The following is a 24,229-nucleotide window of genomic DNA, read 5'->3' as shown; positions in this document are numbered from 1 at the left end:
CACAAGTCTAGTCCTTGCTTTATGGCCATTATTAGGATTTTGTCATAAAACTTGAACTCATTTCATGAGGGTTAAAAAACAAAATGAAGAGGATTTCTGAGAAAGTGTCAATGTCTTTAAGTACTTTCTTATTAAGGAGAAAGGTATGTCCTTAGTAACTGAAAGGTAGTAATCTAAGGGGAATGATTTTTGTAACCTGCTTTTTAATCTTGATGCATCTTAAAATCAATAGTTTTTTGCATATTATTTCTCCTATTTCTCAGACAGTGGTTATGATATCATTAATCTTTAAGCCAATAATTTCTTAAAAGTGAAGGAACATGCATTTTGGGTTTTGATGAGCTCTAATCTATAAACTTTGGTAACGTTAGGGTCTCGGTTTCCCCTTTGTGCTTCTCCAGAGTAGCGTCAGCATTTCTGAGTACTGTTTTATCAAACAGTTCTCCACATAGACATCTTGTATGTGTGCTTCTGTTGAAGGTCTACTTCAGGAAAGGGAAAGTACTCCAGGATGCTGGTTTTTTAAGTGACGCCTTACAACTCTTTCTTCAGTGCTTGGCTCTGGATGAAGATTTTGCACCTGCAAAGCTACAAGTAGAGAAGGTAATCAGTTTCCCAACAGTCAATGAAGGCAGGATTGAGACCCAGGCTTTGGAAAAAAAATTACTAATTAGAAGTTAGACTAAGAATTCAGAAGTGGATAAGTTTAACTGAGGAGCAATTTGAAAAGCAACTTTGTTTTATTAGGTTCTCATGTTGGGTTCCTGATGAATCTAAGACTTTTCCTTCACAAATATTTCAATGTAGTAGTTTTCTCAGTTAATGTAGATGTTCCATAATTCAGGATGGACATCACCATTTGAAAATCTAAAATCTGATATGCTCCAAAATCTGAAACTTTGGGAGCTTTGATGTCATAACTGCAAGTGGAAAATTCATACCTGACCTCTTGTGACTTGTTATAGTCCAAATACAAGAATACTAAAAAGTACTGTATAAAATTACCTTCAGATTATGTGTACAAGATATCCACATATTCTTATGTTTATATTTGGATTCTATCCCCAAGTTATCTGTATGCATATGCAAATATTCCAGAATTTCAAAAGAAAATTGAAAATTCTTCCAGTTCCAAGAATTTTGGACCAAAGTATAGCTTGTTCGATTAGAGCCAAGCTGACGGTACTACTTAAACATTACTTTCATGATGTCTTGCTCAGGAATCTTAATTGACCTGCCTCTCATTTCATGTCTAAACTTTGTTTGCTTTCCATGGTACTAATAATATTACCCATTCAACTTGTCTTTCTCAGCATTCCATATATCACTTTCCATAGTTGGTTTTGTGGTGTGTTAGCAGCTATTAATATGAACAAGAAGAAGAGTATTCAGCTCTAACCAAGTATCTAGAAAGAGAAAACTCTTTGAAAAAAAAAATTCTTTGAGAAAATCTACCTTAATATAGAGTTCCAGGCATGACATTCTCACTGTGCATAAAACATGCTACACTAAGAGTCTAGCTTTTTGTAAGATGCACCTGGGTGAACATCAGATGTAAATGATCCTGGCCTCTCAGCAGAATCAGAAATTAGAATCTCTGAAATAGAGGTAATACAATTTAATAAGAATTTTGGGACAGTTACATTTTCTAAAGCATGACAATTCTGAACGTTTTTCTCATATCTCTCTTCCCTTAAAAGTCCAGCTAGCTGTGTTATACATCCTTCATGAGGGTTGCTTGCCCAAGCCTTCAAGCCCACTGTTTGGACAAAAATTCTCCACTATTATGTATTTTCTGACTGTTCTGTTTGTTACCATTATCTCCCAAGTGAGACTGTAAACATTGGCTGTGTTTATAATTTGTGCATTTTCCATGTTCCTGGACATCCTCAGATTACTGTAACTTTTCGTTTCTTGGTTAATAAGGTTAGGTGAATGTGAACCAACTGATGCTTTAAAATGCTTTTATTCAATATGGTTTTCTATAAATGATCATACAATATACATATAATAAAATGCATGAATATAGCAGTTCAGTGAGAAATTAGAATGTACACGGTAACATAACTTTGTTCTACCAAAATGGAATTTTTTCATTTTTTTCAGCAAATCCTATTATCGCATGATCCCAAAGGCAACTTTCAGATTTCTCACCATGGAAGAATTTTGCTTACTTTATGCTCCATTTGAATGAATATACAGTATATATTCTGCCTTTTCTTTTGCTCAACAGTCTCTGGTTTTCCCTCAGTAATAAACTTTTACATTGTTTCTAGGGTTTTATTTTTTTGTTAGGAATAAAGCTGATGTGAATATTCTTGTCCAAGTCATTTAATACATGAGTTTTTACATCTAGTGGCAAATGGAGTGTGTTTAGTAAATCATTTAAACCCAAAGAAATGTAAAAAAAAAAAAAAAAAAGTCTGCAGGATTGATTTTTTTTTTTTTTTATTTTTATGTTCCACAGTATTGGGGATCAAATAGGGCTTTCAGTGCTAGGCAAACGCTATCACTGAGCTTTGTCCCTAGTCCCTAAGTAAATGGATTATTGCTTGAGTACTTCCCATATGCATATATTATATATATCCCTTTTACTAAGGTAGGGACAATTCTGATTTCTGTGTATTTGAGAGATGGTGCAGCTAAGAAACTGAATCTCCATATTTAGCTTTAAGAAATGTTTGGCCTTACATATAAATGGAGCTTTTTGTACCAACATCTTTCTTCTCTACCCAGGCTTTTCCTCCAAATTAACCTACTTCATTGATTTATTTTAGACTTATTCCCTGTGTGAGAATCCATAAATTGTAAGTCTCTGGCCATTTCCATCTTAAACATCAGTGGTAGGGTGACTGCCATTTAGTGCTACCAACCAAGTGCTGGGCAATGTCAACTGCCCCACAGACTAGTTATTCCCTGGAAGGTTAACTTCAGTGTAAATGCAGGGAACTTTAGAATTGTATTTTGGGTTCAAATCACCTAAGCACTATCACACCCCAATTCCACTTGAAAATGCACTCTGATGGGGACCTACGCAGAATGAGGCTCACTAATACTGGAGGCAGATATTTTCTTCTTTTAGAAATTCTTCTTTTTATAGCCCTTGGGCACCTTCTGAAGCTACTCCATATCTTCCTTTTAAAAATTGGAGCCCCTTTTTTCTTGAGGTGCTTCGTCCCTCACTGAGATGTATGCTGGACTTTTAAAAAAAGACTTTTTAAAAAATGTATTTTATTAACTAACCTGTTTCTCTTCTGCTCATTAAAAATGTCTGCTACTGGGGCTGGAGAAATGGCTCAGCAGGTAAAAAGTGCTGCTTGCAAAGTCTGCTGGCCCCGGGTTCAATTCTCTACATCCATGTAAAGCTGCATCAGCATTTGTTTGTAGCAGCAAGAGACCTTGACATGTACACACACACACCAGATAAATGTTTTTAAAGTCTGCTATAAACTTTCTAAAAATTCTTAGTAGGTAAATTTATATTGTTATTCTTCAGCAGGTATTCTATATTTTCTATAATTTTTTTTCAGATTTTATGTGATTTATTATCACCTGAAAACTTAGAAGAAGGCCTGAAGGAATCCTCTTGGAGTTCATTACCATGTATTAAAAACAAGCTTTTTGGTTTTTCCTCAGTAGTGGAAGAGTCTCACTCTGCTAATGACTTTAGCCCCAAACAGGTAAGGAGAAGAGATTTTCATGGGTTTGGCACACCTGCTCCACTTTCTCACATTCAGTCGTGAGAACCTATGGAAGTACTTATCACTTGTCTCACTGTCTTAGTAGGATTTTGTCTGGAGACTTTTATTATACCAAAGATTTTTATGTAAACTGTTGCTCATTAACTACAATTTTATAAGTTCATTTAGCTGTCAGAAAACTTAGCTTCTTAGAGTATGTAGACAATTTAATAATTATTTTGGTTTACCTAGTGTCGGAACAGCTATATCAACATTTTAAGAGTTGAACTTTAAGAGTTGAAATTTCACGTCAGTTTGTTTCTCAGCAAGAAGAATATTAGTCAGAAAGTTGGGTTACCTTTGTTTATTGTGTGTCTGTAGAGTGAAGAGCACCCAGAAGACTCTTCAGAGCCTGTGAAAGGAAGCTTAAACCGTGCGCAGTCAGCACAGGCTGTAAATGCAGTGGAGATGCCTGCCAGAGGGGATGGTTTAAAGAGGGTGTCCTCAGAACCCTTGCTGTCTGCTCAGGACAAAGGTGTTCTGCTAAAAAGAAAGCTGTCTTTTTTAGAACAGGATGTCTTTATGAATGAAGATGGGAGAAATAAGCTTAAAAAACAAGAAGGTAAAATTTTCATTATATTTGTGTACCAAGTAAACATTGAGAGTGGCCTTTCCCCTTTTTTCTATGGAATAAAACCCTGTCTGTTTATTTGAATAGACTCTCCCAATGAAGACTGTACATTTTCATTAGCTTATGGTGACATCCCTGAAGAACTAATAGATGTTTCAGATTTTGAGTGTTCTCTTTGCATGAGGTAAGTACATAAGTATAAAGTATTTATAGAAGATAAGCATAATAATGTAAATCTAGTGGATGAATGAATATAATATTGTAAATGGAACATAGATAAAGAATAGTCAAAATAAAGTAAGAGAAAACTCAATCACAAGATAGGAATTTTTGTCCCGAGTTTAACTTTTTTTTTTTTCTTCGAGGTAGGGTCTCGCTGTAGCCCAGGCTGATCTGGAATTCACTATGGAGTCTCAGGGTGGCCTCAAACTCACAGCAATCCTCCTACCTCTGCCTCCCGAGTGTTGGGATTAAAGGCGTGCACCACCACACCCAGCCCTAGTTTAACTTTACATGTTGAGCAATAAATGAATCTTCAAAGCTCAGGTTTCCTTGTTCAGAAAGGAAGGTCATAGGCTGGAGGGATGGCTCACTGGTCAAGTGTGCTCCCTGAACACGTATGAGGGTCTGAGTGACCCTGATACTGCCGGAATTTGGGTCTCCAGATTCCACATAAACATCTGGGTGTGGTCATGAGCACCTGTAACCCCAGTCCCACCAAGGAGCAGAGATCTGAGAATCCTCAGAGTTTAGCAAGCTCCAGAATAAGTAAAGAGGCTCAAAACAAAGAGCGGGTGGAAGGGTGACAGAGTAGGGTACTGAACAAAGTATAATGACAAGTATGTATAAATACTTGTCATTATACTTTGTTTCAATTATTATTTTGCTATATTTCATATATTGAGACATTTATGAAACCATTACAAAGTACATTTTAAAAAATATTTTAGTTTTACTTGTTTATTTGAAAGAGAGAGAATGGGCATGCCAGAGCCTCCAGCCACTGCAGACGAACGAGCTCCAGGTTCATGTGCCACCTTATGCATCTGGCTTATGTGGGTCTTGGGGAATCAAACCAAGGTCCTTTGGCTTTGCAGGCAAATGTCTTAACTGCTAAGCCATCTTTCCAACCCCAAAAGACTTTTAACTTGATAAAGGAAGCTTTACAAAAGGCTAGTAATCAGTAATCATGTTTTACATTATTTCCTTTACACTGTCTTTGAAATCTGTTTATTTCCCATTTGCTTGCTGTATGTCTCAATTCAGACTAGCCATATCCAAGTGGTTGCTATAATCCGAGCAATTCTAAGTCGTAGGCGGGCTACCTCTGTTGATTTAGACCTTTCAAAAGGTTCAGAAAGATATAGACCAACTTGCTTTTCTTCCCCCAAACAGAGATATGTGATAGAGTTCTATTATTAGTTGAAGCTTTTCCAGTGAATGTTGTCAGTGTGAAAACTAACATGTACTTTGGTTGATCTCAGGTTGTTTTTTGAGCCAGTAACAACCCCTTGTGGACATTCATTCTGTAAAAACTGTCTTGAGCGCTGTTTAGATCATGCACCGTATTGTCCCCTCTGCAAAGAAAGCTTAAAAGAGGTAAAGAATTGTGTTTATATCTGTTTATTGGTCTTAAGTTTGGTGATGTGGTTTGAATTCTATCTAGCCATAGGAATGATTGTCCTTTTCAGAATGAGGTACATTAAACATGGTGAGTTACTACATAGGACAGTGATTTATTCTCCATCAGGTAGTTTTGGAGAAAAGTAAAATTGAGAGAGTTAATGACAGAAGATAAGTTGTAGAGACCAGTATTTTAAAGAAAAGAGGTACAGCCAGTTACCTGGAGAGGGATAAATAGTTTTAATGGTGACATTGAGGAAATCTACTGCCCTGCCTCTCACCCTCAATAATAGACAGGTTTGAGGCCGTTCTAGATCACTTAACATCTAGAACAGCTACCCAGTAGCATGTGCTATACTGATAGAACTTTCTTTGTTGTATTCTGTTACTTTCCAGTATGGTAGCAACTAGGTTTATGTGACTGAGGGGCTGTGCTTTTCATTTTGTTTAATTAACTTAAAGAGGCATGGTGACTATTGGTTACCTTACTCAACAGTATAGTTCGAGAATGTGGGATGCCAGGGAAGAGCTACACTTCCCACCCCTTTCTCTCAGAGCCCCCGATCAGCACTAACAACCTGGGATGGGAAGATGGCTAGGTGTCAGTGGTGCCTCTTGTGCCTGAGAAAGGGCAGTATATTCTTTGTCATGAAATCAACCACGGTGTAACTCAGCCTCATGATGCTATATAGCAACTTCAGTGTGAGCATTGATGGGGAAAGTGGTTCTCCCCATGGTGACTGGTGGCATTATATGCAGGAAAAGAGCATCTTCCATGTGTGAATTGAAAAACTCATAAAACTACTGTGACTATTATTTCTTATGTAGAAAATACACCTTTATACAGAAAACATAATAGCATATTCATGTTGTTGAATTTGACATATCTTACATACTAAGCTGATGTGTTTTATATATATATATATATATATATATATATATATATATATATATATATATATTGCAAAGCCATATACTCTGAGACAAAGTTATTCTTAAAGGGTTTGCTGGTTGCAATGAATATACTCAGTGTTTTCAGATAAAATAGTGTAAATATGCTCTTTTTGCAGATTTTACTCTACAGTACAATTAAGCTGGTTTTCAGATTAACTGCTTGGTGCATTACTTTCAGTTAGAAATATTTTGTCTTTTAAAATTTGAATTTGAATAAAACATTTAAATATATTACTTGAACATAGAGCTAGCATGCTATTTAAAAATGTTTATCTTGTTTCCAACTTTATAGAAAGTCTGTATGTCATTTGTAAAATGTAAATATGTATGATTTTAAAAATAGCACTGGTGTGTTCTACAATATTATATTTTTCCTACTTGTATTTTATTGTGCCCATTTCCCATTTAAGTATATTTTAAAGACATGACTTTTAAAGAAACATAATAGATAACAATTTAATATCTCCCTGTGATGCAGTATATAAGTTATTCTGTTCTGTTTTTTATATGCCATACTTTCTAATTAGTGGTTATATGCAGCCTTGACTAATTTGTTAGGGTAAATTCCTGGGAGATGAGTTAGCTATATCAAAGTCTACATGTTTATAAAGCTCTACAAGCCTATTGCCTAGTTCCCTAAAAGTGTTACACAGAATTAGACCCTGCTGGTTATATGAGGCAGGACATATTTCTTCAACTTGAATTATATAGACATTGCATTTTCACACATCTTGATAAGTCTGCTTTTATAATGTCTGTAATTCTGATAAACTCTAAGTTGTCTGTCTATATATTATCTGCTCAAGGGTACTTCTCAATAGTCAGTAGCTCCAAAATTATGTTCTCATGCAGGCACTGTCTGTCATCCAAGAACTTACTACTGGTTTTCAGACCCCCATATCCACTAAACAGAATCTTGGGTGGGGTTCAGCAGTCTGTATTTTAACAAGTTTTCATAGTAAAGTTTGAAAAAAACACTTTAAAACTATTTTCCTAAACTCATGTTTCTTATGTATTCTTTGCTAGATATTGACAAAACCCTTATTTTTGCTGGTGCTAGATTAAAAGATGGCTTCTCTTTTGTTGTTTTTTTTCCAAGGTTTCTTTCTTACTACTTGAACTTAATAAATAATTATTTTCCTGTCTACATACTTTGACCTATAGAGATATAATTTGTCCATATGGTACAGTACAGGGGCGGTTAAGTCCCTTTTCTTTAGTAAAAATAGTTTCAGGATAACAAAAGGCTTCATGGGGCCGGGTATGGTGGTACGTGGCTTTAATGAGTTCGAGGCCACCTGAGACTACATAGTGAATTCCAGGTCAGCCTGGACTAGACAGAGACCCTACCTTAAAAAAAAAAAAAAAAGAAAAAAGAAAAAAAGAAAGGAAAGGAAAAGAAAAAGAAAAGAAAAGAAAGGCTTCATAAAAAAAAAAAATTGGAACTAGACCTTAGATAGGTCTTTAATAAGCAGGAGGGAGATAGATGATTTTTATCAGACAAGATAGCAACTTTTTAGAATACTTAGAGCAGGAGTGGGGCTGTGTATTATACAGGACAAGCAACAACTCGAGGTGCTCTGAGTGACAGCGAATCACGAGAGTGTCGGCACAGTAACTCATGCCTGCAATAACACTTGGTAGGCCAAAACAATGGGATCTGGAATTCCAGGGTATTCGAGGCTACATAGTGAGACCTTGTCTCCAAAAGCAGAAATAACAGCAAAACCTCTAGAGAGACCTTGTCTTTGAAAGTGGACATCAACAAGGAATTGTTTTGCCTCTTTCCAGTAAGGCAGATGTAGTATTCTCCTTTTCTTCTTTTTGCATCTGTTAAAATGAAAGGTTTAGTACCTTGAGCTGTCAGGTGGAAACTGGGGCCGACTGACTGCTACAACTGAAGGATCTGTGCTCATGGCAGGAAGTGCTCTGCACACGCACAGGGCAGCTTCCAGCTTCTGTCCTGTCTGTCCGTGCTACAGAGCAGTGCCCTGGGCTGGCGCACTTTCTTGTGAAGCCTCCTCCCCCTCATTCAACTTAATCAGAATTGACCGTGCCAGTATGATATAAAGGCCTCCACATATGAGTTAATACTGTTTGCCTGTTTTCTACTGTAGGAACACTACTGGAATGTAAAATAATACTGTCTTTTAGTATCTAGCAGATAGGAGGTACTGTGTCACACAGCTGTTGGAAGAATTGATAGTGAAGTATCTGCCTGATGAGCTGTCTGAGAGGAAAAAAGTATATGATGAAGAAACTGCTGAACTCTCACAGTAAGTTTCTTCTCATAAAAATGAACTATCAGACTATGAACTGCTGCCCTTGATGAGGGCAAGGAGAATGGCCCCACAATGAGCTGGATTCTGTCAACTCAGTGTAGCAGAGGCATCTTGTACATGAATTCACTGATCAGCTTCCCTACCCTTAGCAGACCAAATTCTATGAAAGTTCAGTCGGTAGTATCTAGGTGTTCTGTAGTGAGTTACAATGACCCAGCTCTTTGGGCTGAAGCAGTTTGAGGTTGGGAAGAAATTTCCTGAAGTGACATCAGAATGTAGAATGGGGACAGATGTGGAGCACGTGGCAGCTATCCCATGTCTAGTAGAACAGGAGGAAGGTTGAGTACCACTGACCGACATTAGTAGGGATTAGAGAATTTTAACACTGTAGAGGCTTGGAATGGTGCTGGGGACTGAAATTTGAAGGAATACCAGACACCAACTGGGAGAATATCTAAGTATCAGGAAAGAGAAATACCCAGAGGTGACTAGGATTTGGTACCTGTCCCCACTGATCAGAGCTGGGTAGGTTTGCCAGTTTTACCTGCCTGTACCTCTTTCTTTCTTGCACTTTTGTTCTCAGTTTCTTTAATATTTTTTCCCTTTCTTACTAGTCTCTTGTGTGTGTCTGAATTTCTCTCACAGGTTTTTAATGTCTTAACTATTTATTTCATTTCCTTTTACTTGAACACTGAGGACCAACATTATAATTTTATATACTGTTATTATTTAACAACTGCTTGTTTTTACTGTTTTTCAAAACATAAATTGAAAATATTGTGTTTCTCACTCACTCTTTAAAAAGAAATAAATTGTGCCTGTTGGCTTTTCTTTTTCCATCTGTGCCCATGAAATGTATTCAGTAGGCTAGTGACCTTCAGTAGAAGAAAGATGTCTAATCTTTCCTTTACAGGCATTGATAGTGTTTCTCTCTGCAAGAAATTGATATGTTACTGTGTGGTTTTGTGATAGAAAAATTTCAGATATGAAGACTCTGAGCCTGTGTGATACACAGTGGGAAAGCGGACTTAAGGAAGCTGCACTTAGACATTAGATCTGAAGTGGAGTGATAAACCCTCAGAGAAGGGGTAAAAGTGAGGAAAGCTGTGGTCCCAGCAGGTGAAGAACTGAAAGTGCTGGAGAGAGGTTGGCAGGAATGTTGCTGCTGTCAAGCAGGGCTATTTTACTTTTTTTTAAAAACCTGTTTGTATTAAATATTACATTTCTGTAGGTAATTAGTGTTTTTTTTAGCAGAAAAACTGAAAAAGGAGAAGAATAAATTCTATAAAACATAACCCCAAAATCCATATTCTTTATACTTTTAAACAAATACATATTCACAAAGATGGGATCATATTATTTTACTGTTCTATAAATAATTCTCTTCCCCTTAATATAAGAGTTCCATGCATCAGTGTTGACTTGTAGTCCTTTGCTGGAAAAGACAGTACTCATTGTAGGGATGCTCTAAACTTCACTGTCTTTCCCTCGTTGCTTCCAAATTTTGGTTACTACACACAGCGCTATTGGGAATATTCATATAATTTTGTAAGATTATTTCCTTTAAAAAATATATATATACATACACACACATACATACACACACACATGTATGTATGTATGTATGTATGTATGTATATGAGAGAATGGGCACCCCAGTATCTCCTGCTCCTACAAATGAACCCCAGACTCTTGTGTCACTTTGTGTTCCTTTGCACGAGTAAGGAGGAACAAAACCTGGGATGGCAGGATTTGCGAGCAAGCACCTTTAACCACTGAGCCGTGTCCCTAGCCCCTTGTTGAGTTATTTCTAAAAGGAAACCTGTTGATTCCAAGAACATGGACATTTCCTACAAACCCCGCAGTTTCTAATGCACAGAGCCACGTGCTTCTCAAGTGTGGGCGCCTTTTTACATCCTGTCCCCACTGACTGTGCCAGTTTTTCTCATACCCTTGCCAACACTGAGTGTTGCCTTTTTTCTTCTCTAACTATCCACCAATCTGGCAGAAAATAAAGTCCTATCGTTGTACTTATCTGGGGAAACTTATATTGTTGAATTGTTTTTTGATAGTTTGAAAACATGCTAATGACTAAGAATTTTTGTCTATTTGGGAGGACACTTTATCTTAGTGTTATCTAAGAGCAGCCATTTATGTGTAATGGACAAATGCTATTAATTCTGTGTTGTGTTAGAAGTATTTTAAACAAGTACTTAAAATGCAGCTAGGATAATACTTAGCTCTGTATGAAAACCTACTGGCTAGAAATTGAAGCTTGGCCTTCTTATGAATGTGAGGATAACGGTCAAATTTTTAGTATCAATGATGCATTAGTGCGAAGTAAATAAAAAGGAAATACTGATTCTTATTCTTGCCAGGAATTAAAATCACTCTTTAAAGCAGACTTTTTGTTTTACATTAATTTATTATTGTAAACCTCACCTGTTTGTTGTGTATTTTAGTATGTAACAATGAAATTTCTTTTCCTTCAGCTTGACCAAGAATGTCCCAATATTTGTTTGCACTATGGCCTACCCCACTGTGCCTTGCCCTCTTCATGTATTTGAGCCAAGATATAGGCTGATGATCCGAAGAAGTATACAGACTGGAACCAAGCAGTTTGGGATGTGTGTCAGTGATGCCCAAAATAGGTATGCGGCACATGAACTGAAGCGCTTGTTTACATAGGAACTTTGCATGAGATTAAGACTTGCATACTTAGGCTTAAACTCTGCTACTAATCAAATAAATTCTTTATTTTTTTAGTTTTGCAGATTATGGTTGCATGCTACAAATTCGAAATGTACACTTTCTACCTGATGGAAGATCAGTGGTTGATACAGTTGGAGGAAAGCGGTTTAGGGTTTTAAAAAGAGGAATGAAAGATGGATATTGCACTGCAGACATTGAATATCTGGAAGATGTGAAGGTATGAAAAATGTTTCCTTTCAGCCCAGTCTGGGCTTTGTCCCAGGGTTGGTACAGGTACAGACTGAGATGTTCTAGGCACATGATCCAGTTCTTCCTGTCAGCACCACTCATCACAACTATTTAGGGGAATTGGTTCCAGTTCCTTGTCCTGATATGGCTGTTGAGTTACCATGCAGTCAGGACAACTTAGACAGTAAGACCCTCCATCTTCATCCTTACGCATACTAGCCAGCACTGTGCCCAGACCGTGTCCATGCATATGTAGACAAGTGGATTGCTAGTCATGTAACAGTAGCACTTAACTAAATCAAACTTAAAAGTTTGCCAGTTTCTACCATATCTTATAGAATTCACAAATAATTAAAACTGATGTCATTAGTAGAGTAGAATTTTATATCAAAGTAAACAGAATCCTTTCAGGCTTGTTTTGTGTTTATTGTTCCTGTGCCAAAGATAACCTTAATGGTAGAATAAATAGAGTTGGCCTGTTAAAACTTGACACAGTATTGTCAGCATATAGGTAGGTGCTGGTGATCTACCTGAGTGATGTCATGGTGATTGATAACCTTTCTTGACAGGGACAATATGGTCGCTTAGATGTTTCTAAGATCTAATTTATCAATTGTAACTAGTTGTGCCAAGAAAATGGCTGAGTTTTATGTATCAGATGAAAGGTAACTTCTGCAGGAAGAGTTGTTAATTTGCCCACAATTATGTATGAAGTAGGACAAAAATAATTTCAAGCCAACTCTGACATCCACTCCTTTACTTTATCATTATATTGCGCTGCTTCTGTGGCGGTGAGCTTGACTGGTTTGAGACTGCCTCCTCTAACTTATGAAGATGCCATGGGGTACTCTGTCCTGGGAAGTATAATGCAAGTTTCATTGAGTTGAGATTTTGAATTGAGGCATACAGTCTGTGCCTTGGATGTGCTTGGTTAATATAACTATTTGCTAAAGACAGTTTTCTTTGTAAAACTAACAACTAGATTTTAATTTTAGGTAAATTTGCATCTTCATACATATATTGTGAGTTCAGTGGCAAACTCCCTTGAATATGTGGCTAAACATATATAAGTAAAATCTCATACACAGTAGAGTAGCAGAGTGAAAGCTTGTTCATAAATTAGAACATTGAATGTGTATGCTTCAGAAGAATGTCCAGTAGGCTTTTCTCACTGGGTCACCATCTGAGTAGCTACTTTCTTCTGCCTATTCTGGAAAATCTCAAGTATTTTTTTTTTTTTTGCCCTTATTTTAGTGATTTCATTTTCTGTGACTTATAATGAAAATTTAAGTTCTGTTACTTGTGTTAAGTTTTCAAAATTTTAAACGTTTGTTTTTCAAGTTTTTGGCTCCTTTCTCTATTTCAGTCTCATAATTCTTACTGTTTCTTGTTTAATAGAATCCATAGTTTGTGTCCTTGAGTTTTATGATAGGGTAACAAACATACTTTTTTCTTACCTTAAAAAATGTTTATTTATTTATGTGTGCCTGCCAGGATCTCTTGCAAACATACACCCATGTAGCTTTACATGGGTGGTTGGGGAATTGAATCTGGGTTGACATGCTATGCAAACAAGCACCTTTAGCCAGGGAGCCATCTCCCTACACCCTTCTTGTTTTAAAAGAAAAAAAAATGATTTAACAAGTTACAAGTTTATTTCTTAGACTTATCAAGTCCCTTTATTAGGCAACTAAATCTTAGATAGCCAATTCTGAGACAAAACTAGAACTTTTAAATTAGATGACCCTCTACCTGCTTTTTCTAAAAATATAAAATGAGGTTTTGGATTCGATAAAATGAGCATAAAATTAACTGTTGGGTTTTTTTTTTTTTTTTTTTTTTTTTTGAGGTAGGGTCTTGCTCTAGTCAAAGCTGACCTGGAATTCACTATGTAGTCTCAGGATGGCCTCGAACTCACGGCGGTCCACCTACTTCTGCCTCCTGAGTGCTGGGATTAAAGGCATGCGCCACCACACCCGGCTTTTTAAAATTCAACATTTTAACAAATTTTAAATATGTACTTCAGTGGCATGAAGCACGTTTTCATGTTATGCAAAATTAAAATGCTTTTAGCATTTAGTTTTAAATTTTAATTTCATTGTTTTCAAAAGTAAAAAGCATTTCTTTTTGTCTCTGGTGTTTTACCTTTTATATTCAAAGTCTTTCAGATCCCCTTTGTTGCTTTGGTTTTAGTCATCCTTGAAGTGTGAGAGGCTGAGTCAGCCTGCTGTTTGTTTCAGCGAGTTAGTGTATATGCAAGGAAGCGTGACCCGGCACCGCAGCAAGAAGAAGAAGTGCGCATGTTTGCCTTGAGAGCCGCGCTCGAGTCGCCACTGCCCCTTACGACTTTGCGCCTGGGCAGATGAGGTGGAGGTGGCCCATCTCCTGGCGGACTGTCTTCTCTCTTGTTTACATGTTTGTGTATCCTTGTTCTCCCCGTATTCTCCTCCACCTGAAATCCAGTTCCAGGGAAATGGTGACAGATAGGATGGTCACTCAAACCTCATAAAAACAGATTTAGAATCTACAGAGAAAGCAACACTAAATCAGATCTCTATCTTGCCTGCCTAGGCTTAGAGGGAGCATCAAGGAAGAGGGGGCCAGAAAGATTGTAAGAGCCTCAGGATGGGTGGGAATATCCTAAGACACCGTATTTCCCCCATCCCTGCAGAGACTGAGGTCTCTTTTTAAAATATTTATTTATGAGAGAGAGAGAGAGAATATGAGAATGTGTGCACAAGGGCTTGTAGCCATTGCAAACAAACTCTAGACGCATGTGCCCCCCTGTGCATTTGGCTTTACATGGATCCTAGGGAATCAAAACTTAGTCCTTTGGCTTTGTTGGCAATCCCCTCAACTGCTAAGCCATCTCTCCAGCCTGGACTGAGGTCTCTTGATCCCCACAATGAATACCAGTAATCCCGCCAAAGACCCCCAGCAGAACTGGTGCAGGGAAGAGGAGTCTATGTATGCAACCTTTTTATAAAAATAAAATACTTTAAAATGTGCTTGTTAAAAGGGATTGACATAAGATGGATAAGCTACTTAGATTTTCATCTATGTTAAGACTTTTCTTACATCTGAGGCTAGAAAATTGATGTTTTCATTTTATATTAGTCATTTGGTAGTGCAGTAGTCTAAGGGGTGCATGGCATGGTAGTGAAAGATGGTTCAGTTGTGCCTGTAATGCAAGCATGAGATCTGAGTTCAGATTCCCCAGCACCCAGGTAAAAACCAAGTGCTGTGCACCACCTGTATTCCCAACTCTGAGGAGGTAGAGGCAGGAAGGTTTGCAAGGCTTGTTGGCTAGCGAGTTCAGCCTAATCAGTGAGCTTTATGTTCACTGAGAAACCCTGTCTCAAAAATAAGATGGAGGGCTGGGAAAATGACCTTGGGGTTATAGATGCTTGCTTACAAAGCCTGCCGGCCTGGATTTAAATACCCAGTCGCTATGTAAAGCCAGGTGCACTAAGTGGTGCTTGCATCTGGAGTTCTTTTGCAGTAGAAGAGATCCTTGTGTGCCTATATACTTACTCTTTTACTTTCCTTTCCTCCCTCCCTCCTTTCCTCTTTTCTTCCCTTCCATCGACCTATACATGCATACAAATGTGCCAAAATGCATAAAAACACATACACATCTCACCTACACATACACACACACACACACGGATCTTTTTTTTTTTTTTTAAGTTATTTTTGAGCATGAGAGAGAGAAGAGAAGAGATAGAGAATTGGCATGCCAGGGCCTCAGCCACTGTATTTGAACTCCAGACACTTGTGCCACCTAGTGAGCATGTGAGACGTTGTGCTTGCCTCACCTTTGTGCATCTGGCTAACATGGGATCTGGAGAATTGAACATGGGTCCTTAGGCTTCGCAGGCAAGTGCCTTAACCGCTAAGCCATCTCTCCACCCCACAGAGGATCATTTTTAAGAGATCATTTATTACCTTTGATGTACTGGTGTTGTGTGCCAGGCATTTGTTGCTGTTTGTGTATTTTGACCTAGTTCTCTGGCAAAAGATGTGCTATGTCTGCCCTTCTGTTATGCTTTCTCCATGTGGTCTACACCCTGATTGCTCCATTTTTCGCTTGATTGTAGCTGTTGGCTCATTCCACTTTTGTGTTATGCTTTCAAAGACAGAAGGCATTCCAGATTTGCACAGACCTTTGAACCAGAGCTCACTCCCAACAATACTTCTCTGGACTCTGTGGTACTGTACTGCTGAGTCAGCAAGGTTCATTGGTGGTCATGCCTGGCCCTCTGTGTTCTGTCCCATTAGCACTTTGTGAGGCAGAAGTATATGCTATTATAGTATAAGAACAATTCACAGGTAATCTCACACTAAAGCCAGTAGTCCTGTTTCTGTGGTAGTTTTCTATTTGTGTGGGGTTAGTGCCAGCAGGTCAGGCACAGAGATCTCACTGACTGTGTCTTCTCAGGTTGAGAGTGGAGATAAGATCCAGAGTCTGAGAGAGCTTCATGATTTGGTCTACTCTCAAGCGTGCAGCTGGTTCCAGAATTTAAGAGATAGATTTCGAAGCCAAATCCTTCAACACTTTGGATCAATGCCTGAGAGAGAGGAGAACCTTCAGGTAGGATGGCTTTTGTATTGCTACTAAAAGTGTAACATTTTTATAAAACCAAATTATTAACCGTCTACATTCTTTTTTTTAAACTTTTCCTTCATAACATTTCCTTTGACTGCATTCTCTAGAACAGTAGTATATACTACATGTAGCATAGGTGAGAATGGGAATAGGGGCCAGCTACATACTTGTAGGAGAAAGTGCCAGAAAGGGAGGTAGTTCCTACCTGAGATTTCCATAGGACCCCTGTGCCTTCCAGCCCATCAGCAGTTGTTGCTTTTCTTTGACAGTTGAAAAATTTGCCGTTTTCTGTGCTTTCAAAAAAATATGCTCACCTCCTTTTCCTCTTACATCTCTTCCCCTTACTTCATCCCTTCTTGCCTGTTGATGTTTTATACTGCTCTCATCATGAAACTACTGTTATTAAAGTCTTGCTTGGGTAGGTAGGCTTACATTTCAGCTTAACCTAATTAATGTTTTAGACATTTTCTGTACATGAAGATCTGTGCAGTAGCAACTGCAAGGGCCAGGAAGATGATTGCCAGCTCATCCAAGAACCACCTCTTAGGTGTAGCACTGCATAGGACAGCTTCATACCACATAAGAGTCTTGGCTCCCAAATGCCGGTAGCCTGAGGCCGAGAAGCCACGCCATAAGTAGACAAGTGCAGTAGACAAGAAAGAGCTCTGGCTATAGTCACATCTGGATTGGAATTGGGGCCCTGCAACATATGAGCTGAGAAGTCATGGACAGTTCTGCTCAGTTTGAGCCTCAGTGTTCTCGTTTATACGGGCATAGTAGGAGCCTGCCTTAGATGATTGTTCAGAAAATTGATGGTAGTCCCTGTCACATAAGTAAAGTCCTCAGTGAATAGTAGTCTTCTAGGGGTTTGTCACTGTTGCATTTTATTAAAACTATAAACTGTGATTGATTTTAGGCAACCCCTAATGGACCTGCATGGTGCTGGTGGCTTCTTGCAGTTCTTCCTGTGGACCCTCGGTATCAGCTGTCTGTGTTGTCAATGAAGTCTTTAGAGGAGCGGTTGACAAAGATACAACATATACTAACCTACTTTTCTAGAGATCAGTCTAAATAACTGATGGCTTGGATCTCACTTGACACTTGAGCTTAGCCAAAAGGCTGAGAAGTGATCGGATCTTACTTTAAAGTCACCCTAATCTGGCCATGTTCATGGTCAGATTGTCCGCTGCCTTTGCACACCTGTGCTGATTTGAGAAATGTAATGAAACTGTTTTTTTTCCAACCTCCTGAATTTGTGGATCTGCAAATGAATACCTTCAACTAGGTCTTAGGCCACTGAGAACTTGCACAGAAAAACGCACTGAATGTGTGTTAAACCTCTACATTGTGATGAAGTTGCACTATGTACCATATTCTAAATGTACTAAGGACTGTGTGTATGTAGTGTGTGTGCGTGCGCGTGTGTGTGAATGTATGTGTGCTTTTTCTCTGGCTTTAAAATTTTAAAAGACAAAAAAAAAAAAAAAGCCATAGAGAGCAGAACTTGCTGAGGGTCATCCATTGCCCAAGTTTACAACAGTAGTGATACAAGTTTTTGCAAATTGAATTTGCCTCAGATTTATCTGTCCTAATGCTTATATTTGCACAAGTATGTAAACTATGGTACTGAGTATCATTTTTTTTTTGTTGGAAATACTGCTCTTGCTGAACTGTCTTGACCATTGACTATGACACAGTTCTTAATTTATGTAAATACTTGCATCCCGCTGGCCGACAGGCACGGGATGCAGAATCTAGAGCCAGTTTTCAGGAACAACTGCAAACCTGATATGGTACTGTGCATCTATCCATACAACACTTAAAACTGTGAAAATATGGTTTACATTTAAATGTACATAAAGGTAAATGGAGAACTTGATTTACTACCAGTTAGCTTGTACATTTTAGGGGGCTTTATACATGAACTGCCCGTCTATGTAATTTATAGTGCTTAAAGAAGTACATAGAATAAATCCATTAAGGATCTGGGGAAGAGAAGAAGCTTAATGTAGAACTAAGCTTTTAAAGTTTGTTTTGGTTTTACTTCTGGTCTTGGTGCAAATGTTAGTTCTGCCTTATTCATATCACAGTTAGGTCACCATGCTGTGACATGGTGTATATTCATGCTGCCCTAGATACTTTTATAATTATTTGTTGCCAACTTGTGACTGTCCCTATTAACTTTCTTTTATGTAAGTAATTTGTACAAATTTCTTAAATTTTTTGCTTTTGCTTATTTAATTTTGAATAAAAGCTAAATTCATATTTTTTTTCTTAAATTATAGAACAATATCACAAAGGTCAGTACAGAGACTAAACTATATAAGGTATAGAATACTTGAGTTTGGTTTACTGTTTTGGACCAGACATAAGCTATGGTTTTTCAAAATATTTATTTCTTTATTTTGGTTTTTTGAGGTAGGGTCTTGCTCTGGCCTAGTCTGACCTGGATGGAACTCACAGCAATCCTCCTATCCTCTACCTCCCAAGCATTGGGATTAAAGGGGTGTGCCACCACACTGAGCTCAAAATAATTTTAAAAACAAATTTATTTATTTATTTGAGAGAATGAGAATGGGCGTACCAGGGCCTCCAGTACTGCAAACATTCCAGATACATGCTCCACCCTGTGCTTACATGGGTCCTGGGAAATGGGACCTGGGTTCTTTGGCTTTGCAGGCAAGTACCTTAACTGATAAGCCATCTTTCCAGCCCTCAAAATATTTCTTTTTTTTTTTTAATTTATTTATGTATTTGAGAGCGACAGACACAGAGAGAAAGACAGATAGAGGGAGAGAGAGAGAATGGGCGCGCCAGGGCTTCCAGCCTCTGCAAACGAACTCCAGACACGTGCACCCCCTTGTGCATCTGGCTAACGTGGGACCTGGGGAACCGAGCCTCGAACCGGGGTCCTTAGGCTTCACAGGCAAGTGCTTAACCGCTAAGCCATCTCTCCAGCCCTTCAAAATATTTCTTATTAGTAAAGGATACAATGCCTTAGGGAGGCTTCTACTCCTAGAACAATCTTCTAAACATCCACACCTCTTTGGGAAAAAGAATAAAAATGTGTGTTTCCTGTGGAGACTCCCCCTTGTTATAAAGTCTTGATCATTTCTTTTTTCTTTAATACTTTATTTATTTATTTGACAGAGAAAGAGGGGGAGAGAAAGAGAAAAAAAAAATGAATGGGCACGCCAGGGCCTCCAGCTACTGCAAACGAACTTGAGATGCATGCGTCTCCTTGTGCATCTGGCTAACGTGGGTCCTAGGGAATCAAGCCTGGGTCCTTTGGCTTTGCAGGCAAATGCCTTAATCGCTAAACCATTCCTCCAGCCCAGTCTTGACCATTTCTGCCTCCAAACCTCTAGCAAAGACTTCCCAGATATAGTAAATGTCATTTTGTTTTGAGATAGGATCTCATGTAGCCCAGGCTGGCCTTAGACTTGCAATTCTCTTGCTGCAGCTTGCTAAGTGTTGGGGTTACAGATGTGTACCACCATACCTGCAAAGTGAACCTGGATCTTTAGGCTTCACAGGCATACTTTAATTACTAAGCCATCTCCTCAGCCTGTAAATAATCGTTTAATATTGAATATTTTCATGAAGATGTATTTAGAAATTACTCCCTAACAAACCCCACTTATCTCCCCTCCAAATTATGCCACTTGATAATAATTGACTAGATACTCTGGAGGTTGAGACAGGAGAATTCCAAGTTCAGGCAACTGGACTACATGGCTAGCTCAAAACCTGTCTGGGGAATAAATTTTTAAAAAAAACCTGCAAATGGGCTGGGGACATAGCTCAGTAGTGGCAAGCTTGCCCAGTCAGTACTTGGGTTTGATCCCCAACACCACCAATATATACATTATATCTATCTATCTATCTATCTATCTATCTATCTATCTATCTATCTATCTATCTATCTATCTATCTAATCTATCTATCTATCTATCTACCAGTCAATCATAAATATAGATATATGTTCATTATATCTATCTATCTATCTATCTATCTATCTATCTATCTATCTATCTATCTATCTAATCTATCTATCTATCTATCTATCAGTCAATCATAAATATAGATATATGTTCACAAAAGACCACTAAAGAATGAGAGTGGGCAGTAAAAGGTACATAACCAACTAGTACCTTGTCAGGAGGGGGTGTGTGTGTGTGTGTGTGTGTGTGTGTGTGTGTGTGTGTCAAAAAGGGAGTCTGATAGGTGGGTGAGGTGGTATACACCTTTAAAATCCCAGCACTGCCAGGAGGCAGAGAGGTAGGAGGATTGTTGTAACTTCAAGGCCAGCCTGGGACTGTAAAGTTCCTGGTCAGCCTAGGCTAGAGTGAAACCATACCTTGAAAAAAAAAAGGGGAGAGGGATCTGGGTAAATGAAGCATTTATTTTCTTGTCTCTATCAGGTGGCAAAATCAGTTACCTGGTATTGAATTCCTGTCTTCGATGTGTGGTATGTGTGCATGTACATAAATAGGCATTAGATGGTTTCCATATATTTATCTGTATGTGCACAGCAATTGAAAATTTATGAGTCTTATTTATAATCTTGTCCTAATATGACAAGTGGTCTATGGCAGTTATTCTATCTATAGATTTTTTTTAACTTTCATTTATTTGCAAGCATAGGGAGAGAGTGAGAGAAGAAATGGGCATGCTAGGCAGCCTTTTGCCACTGCAAATGAACTTCAGATGCATACACCACTGTACTTCTGCCTTTATGTGGGGGGATTGGGAAACCTGGGCCGTCAGGCTTTGCAAGCAAATGCCTTTAACCATTAAGTCCTATCTATAGATTTAATTTTTTTTTTTAATTTCTGTACCTTAACAACAAAGAAAGCACAAGAATCAGATTTTCTCTTTATCACTATAGGTGCCTAAGTTCTATTATAATTTCACCATTTAAAGTCAAACTAACTAGTTGGCTCTTCTTTGTACACCCGTCTGTCTACACATTCAGTTCTTCATGTACTTTCGGGGCTGCGGCTCAGACAACCTTCTCAGGTGGGCAGACTCCGAACCCCATAGCACTTTCCTTCTGCTTTGCTATGGTACTGAAGGGAGTAACTGCAGTAAATACATGAACCCCCACATATTCCCATGACTGTCTAGCAGCTCAGATTTAAATCGGCACAGACTGACCAGTGAGCATAATTAAAGGGAGTATCATTTAAACTGGATATGGTGAATCCTAGCAGTCAGACACTGAGACAGGAAGATCATAAGTTCAAGGCCAGCTTGGGCTACATAGTGAGGCCATCTGGGATGAGGGAAAGTACAAAGTAAGGGGGAAGAGGTAGATTAAATAATGGTAACTGAAATGAGCAAATACCATTGCTTCCTCTACACATTAATAATTAAAAATATATTTAAAATTTTTTTGTTTATTTGAGAGCAACAGACAGAGAAATAGGCAGAGAAAGAGAGAGTGGGCGTGCCAGGGCCTCCAGCCACTGCAAACGAACTCCACACATGTGCACCCCTTTGTGCATCTGGCTAACATGGGTCCTGGGGAATCGAGCCTCAAACCGGGGTTCTTAGGCTTCACAGGCAAGCGCTTTACTGCTAAGCCATCTCTCCAGCCCCCAAAATATTTTTTATTATTTATTAGAGCATGGGTTTACCAGGGCCTTCAGCTATAAATGAACTCCAAACACATGCACCAGTTTGTGCATCTGGTTTTACATGGATCCTGGGTTATTGAACTCATGCTGTCAGACTTTACAAAGAAGTGCCTTTAACCACTGAGCCATCTCTCCAGTGCCTTATAACTTTGTTTTTTTTTTTAATTTTTTTCATTATATCTTTAAATTTTTTATTGACAACTCATAATGAGAGACAACAAGCCATGGTAATCCACCCCCCCCACTTTTCTTTTGCAACTCCACTCTCCTTCATAGCCCCTCCCCCTCCCAATCAGTTTCTCTTATATTTTTTTTAAAGGCGTGTGTCACCATACCCAGCTAACAATGGTGACTTAAAAAAATTTTTTTTGTTTAATTTTATTTATTTATTTGCGAGCAACAGGCAGAGAAAGAGGGGGAGAGAGATAATGGGCACGGCAGGGCATCCAGCCACTACAAACGAACTCCAGACGCGTGCGCCCCCTTGTGCATCTGGCTAACGTGGGTCCTGGGGAATCGAGCCTTCAACTGGGGTCCTTAGGCTTCACAGGCAAGTGCTTAACCGCTAAGCCATCTCTCCAGCCCTCTTTTATTTTGGTGTCATAATCTTTTCCTCCTATTATGATGGTCCTGTGTAGGTAGTGTCAGGTGCTGTGAGGTCATGGATATCCAGGCCATTTTGTGTCTGGGGGAACACATTGTAAGGAGTTGTACCCTTCTTTTGGCTCTTACCTTCTTTCTGCCACATCTTCTGAAATGGACCCTGAGCCATGGAAGGTGTGATTGAGATATTTCAGTGCTGAGCACTCTTGACACTTGTCAGCGCTGTGGTGCCTTTTGAGTCATCCCAAGGTCACTGCCATCTGAAAAAAAGAACCTTCTCTAATCAAAAATGACAGTAGCATTAATGGGTATGAACATTAAGAGAAGTGCTTACTGGGCAGTTTGGTGAGCGTCATGTGCACATTCAGCCAGACCCCAGCAGGCAGTACACCCCTAGAGCCCATGACTACTCCTGTTGTAGGTTTTCAGTATCAGGCATGTATTCCCTCCCATGAAGTGGGTCTCCAGTTCAATTAGAGAGTGGATGATTTCCCGCATAACAGATATGCCGTTATTGACCCATTGGCTTATTTGTCCTGGCTGGTCAAATATAAGGCTTGCAGTGTCCACTGTTGAGTATCTCCACTGGTGATTTCTCTCTCTCCCATGAAACTGCAGGCAACATAGCTTTTTCCAGCTTTCTGTCAGCTCGTCTACACAGAGGAGGTTTTCAGCTCAGCTCCAGCAGGATTTCTCAGTGAACTTGTAGCTCAAGTATGTGGAGTCTTCAGCAATAGGGTCTTACCATCTATTTGTGGGGTGGTGGGGGGAACCAAGAACCTCAGCAATGGCCTGTAATGTTTTGGGGGCATCAAGGACCTCTCTGGCCAACAACTTACTAGAAGGTATCCCATCCCTGGCACTGAAAATTTTCTAGTAACAATCTGGCTTCTGGGTGTGTCATTATCCAAAAAAGTAGGTTTCTATATGACTTATTCATAACATCTTAGATTTTGATTAACCTTTTCCCTCACCTTTCCTTAAAACAACTTTTAAAAAATGAAATCTGATATGAAATCAAAATCCCATCAGTGGATAAATAATTTTGAGAAATATCTGAGACATAGACATTAGGTTTGCCATATAAGACCAGAGAAAAGTTTTACAGAAGTAGAAAGCTAAGGACCAAGTGAAGCCCTAAATGAGAAGAAGATTGTGACAAACCCTTGGGTGGGATGTACTTAGACAGGGTCATGCAAGGATTGGGAGACAAAGCAACCATTGTTCCCAGGGACTAGAGAAGACGTACAAAGCCTTCCATGGCT

At 38.8% G+C, this 24,229-nt stretch overlaps 1 protein-coding gene across 2 annotated transcripts in view; it reads left to right on the top strand.

Moving 5' to 3' along the window:
* Lonrf1 (LON peptidase N-terminal domain and ring finger 1) overlaps nt 1-18,984 on the top strand; it is a 37,016-nt gene extending 18,032 nt beyond the window's left edge. The window contains exons 3-12 of one of the 2 annotated variants that reach the window (XM_045159788.1): nt 481-603; nt 3,531-3,680; nt 4,062-4,302; nt 4,432-4,495; nt 5,796-5,910; nt 9,043-9,164; nt 11,663-11,821; nt 11,937-12,099; nt 16,552-16,704; nt 17,636-18,984. In XM_045159788.1, the coding sequence (XP_045015723.1) occupies nt 481-603; nt 3,531-3,680; nt 4,062-4,302; nt 4,432-4,495; nt 5,796-5,910; nt 9,043-9,164; nt 11,663-11,821; nt 11,937-12,099; nt 16,552-16,704; nt 17,636-17,794 (1,449 nt within the window). In that variant the 3' untranslated portion in view covers nt 17,795-18,984. Of the gene's footprint in view, nt 1-480; nt 604-3,530; nt 3,681-4,061; nt 4,303-4,398; nt 4,496-5,795; nt 5,911-9,042; nt 9,165-11,662; nt 11,822-11,936; nt 12,100-16,551; nt 16,705-17,635 lie in introns of both variants that reach the window. The other variant, XM_045159787.1, reaches the window with a different exon arrangement.
* The last annotated feature ends 5,245 nt before the right edge of the window (nt 18,985-24,229 follow it).

The sequence above is a fragment of the Jaculus jaculus genome, chromosome 9 (genome assembly GCF_020740685.1).
Source record: "Jaculus jaculus isolate mJacJac1 chromosome 9, mJacJac1.mat.Y.cur, whole genome shotgun sequence".
In the NCBI taxonomy this organism is placed as follows: domain Eukaryota; kingdom Metazoa; phylum Chordata; class Mammalia; order Rodentia; family Dipodidae; genus Jaculus; species Jaculus jaculus.
This window is presented reverse-complemented; position numbering and strand designations above follow the sequence as displayed.